The sequence below is a fragment of the Trachymyrmex septentrionalis genome, unplaced genomic scaffold, assembly GCF_001594115.1.
Source record: "Trachymyrmex septentrionalis isolate Tsep2-gDNA-1 unplaced genomic scaffold, Tsep1.0 scaffold25, whole genome shotgun sequence".
NCBI classification, from domain to species: domain Eukaryota; kingdom Metazoa; phylum Arthropoda; class Insecta; order Hymenoptera; family Formicidae; genus Trachymyrmex; species Trachymyrmex septentrionalis.
This window is the reverse complement of record NW_017305408.1, coordinates 3113384-3116078: the sequence shown is the minus strand read 5'-3', so window position 1 is coordinate 3116078 and position 2695 is coordinate 3113384. Positions and strand designations below refer to the sequence as shown.

Sequence of the window (2695 nt, the reverse complement as noted above, 5' to 3'; positions counted from 1 at the left end):
GTTGAACTGAAAAATTGTTGAAAATCACTCTTTACATGTTGCAGATAATTTATTAGAGATTAAAGACGCATGAACCGATGATAATGTGTTCACATTCCTCACTTCTTCGAACGTTTATATTTATATGCTATTACCTCTTAATCGAAAACAATATTTTCAAATTCGATTTTTTGTCTTTAAACAGAGCTCTGTACGAAACAATTTTAGACTATATTTTCGATTTATTTTTACATGAGAACTCATCTCCTTCCCACCTGTATCACGATTTCCGAAACACCTTGTATATGTACAACAATATAAAACGAAAATATAAATATACATATTTATATTCGTTTTATATTGTTGTATAGACGCGATATTGTATTGCAAGCATTTCTATACTTTCAAACAAGTCTAGCGAAGCAAATTTGTTGAGAAGCTATTCAGTTCGCACCGATCAAGCTCTGAATCTTTCAAATACGAAGTGAAGGCAATAACCAGTAGCGTGACTAGAAGGCGAATCAGCACTCGGTCATTGCAATTTCAAATTTTCAAAACCATTTATTCAAGATGATATTTTTTTGTGAACCGAGTATCATCTTCCTGCTTCATCTCTAGATACGCGATAACACTGGTTTTTCGTATAAATCATGTAGGAAGTCATTAAGCCTTGCCACGTAAAATATTACATACTAGCATTACTCTCACTAAAATTCGGTGGCTTCGTTATGTTTCCTAGATGAATCGTAACCTTGACACCGGTCCAATCGCCGTAGCCAGATGCTCTACGTGGCCGTGATTCCGTAGGATCCGTTGGAGGTGTTTGTGCCACTTCAGAATTGAATGAATAACAGAAACCATATTCGGTCTTTTGCACCTGGAAGATATCGCAGCAATTGCGATCGGCGTTACGCCACCAACAAGAGGACAGCAACTGATCGCAACGTGGCATTACCTCATATAGCACTTGAGTTATGTTGATACCTATTCAATAATAATTACCTTTCAACTTCAATAAGAGAAGCGCAAACATATATATATATTCTATGCATATATAAAATATACACGCATTTAAAACGCTCAAGATAATAATATTAATTTAAATAATGTTATCAAAATTTATATAATTAAATATTAATTACCGACGTTTCACCAGTGTCTTGTTTCTGACTAAAGTTTTGAAGATAAAATTAGAAAAATTAAAGAATAATCAAACGCTATAATTTGATCACATTTGTATGAAAAAGTTTAGGAAGAAATAAATATTTTACCCGCGAGACTATGAACATTTTGATTCTTCAGAAAATCCAGTTCGTCGAAATCCCCGAAGCTCATCATGGAAAGCTTGCCCAATATTTTCCGAAAAGTTTCGAGACTTGTTTTATCCGTACCATTAGGGAAAATTTTTGGTTCGAGTTCGAGGGCTCGATTCCAGTCGACGCGGTCATTCGGACAAAGGGTCACGCTCGGGAAGGGTAGATACAAAGTCCCATAATGCATCGATTCGATGTCAATCACCGTCGGCGCATCCTAAATAAATGTATATAATGCACTCTAAATTTCTTGTAGTGAAATCGCACTTCAAGGGAGTGAAATTTCATTTTTTTTTTAAGTGAGATTTTTTTTACTCCTTTAAAGTAAAAATTCATTCTAAAAAGGGTGAAAATTGTCACTCTTTTTCAAGAAGTGAAATATTTTCACTTTTTTTCAAACATATTATAGTTATATTTTCACTTTCTTAGAGTCAGATTTCACCGTAAGAAATTTAAAGTGTGCATTCGATACTTTAAAGAGTTTAAAGTCTCTGTTAAAAATTATCTTTATACTATCGATATCACAAAAATCTTTAGAAATCAAAAATAATATTCCGAATAATATGTATATATATATTTGAGAGATTATATATACGATATATTGTATACGATTGAAATTTTAGTCTTTTCTTTCACACATATAATTTACCTGGAATCTAAGAGCAAGTGAGTAAATCATGTTGCTAGCGATTGTGGAAGATATTACAAACACGATAAGCCACAGGAATCGTTCAATTACATGTAATTCAGGATTAACGATGTGACGAAGACCATGAATAGTCGTATGCGTGCAAAAATAATTCAATGTTTGTATGATCGTATTGAACTGTTTGCCTTGGCTTTTGTTTCCACGGAACTTGATTCTTGTGACTCCATTTCTTACGACTCTCATTAATTTCCTTAATTTTCTCCGATCAGATTTCATGTCTAAAGAAATGAAAATTAGAAGAGTTTAAAATTCGAAAATTCAATGCATCGAGAAACTTGTAAGAATGTGCAATCTCCAGATGATCAATTCGCTAAAAATTTTTTGCAAAAAGATTACTCCGAAATATAACTCTTTTTATAGAAAAAAAAAACAACAATTCTACAAAGAGATCGGTTTAAAATATCTCCTTTTTAGTTAAAAAAATCGATTTTTCGCAAAATGGATCGCTTTAAAACCGCTATTGTTGTTTGGAAAGATCTTTTGGAGATCAGAACATCCTTAAGAACTTTAGGAATCTTAGAGAAAGATGAATCAATAAATTAAGAGGATAAAAATAAAAGAAATTTCTTCGCTCACTTTCATTTGAATAAACTTCTAGTACTTAACATCGGTAAGATAAATATATCCTTATGGTCACTCCTCGCGGTCAAAAGCAAACTGAAGCATCAAGCACCTTTTCAAAGTGTTCTCGAAT

General features: G+C 32.7%; 1 protein-coding gene across 1 annotated transcript in view; it reads right to left on the bottom strand.

Moving 5' to 3' along the window:
• Positions 1-2217, bottom strand: part of LOC108748853 (pickpocket protein 19-like) — a 5692-nt gene extending 3475 nt beyond the window's left edge. Inside the window, exons 1-3 of the mRNA XM_018487223.1 lie at positions 1942-2217; positions 1251-1509; positions 688-963 (exon numbers count right to left, since the gene is read on the bottom strand). Of these exons, the coding sequence (XP_018342725.1) occupies positions 688-963; positions 1251-1509; positions 1942-2217 (811 nt within the window). The remainder of the gene's footprint in view (positions 1-687; positions 964-1250; positions 1510-1941) is intronic.
• Between the last annotated feature and the right edge of the window lie 478 nt (positions 2218-2695).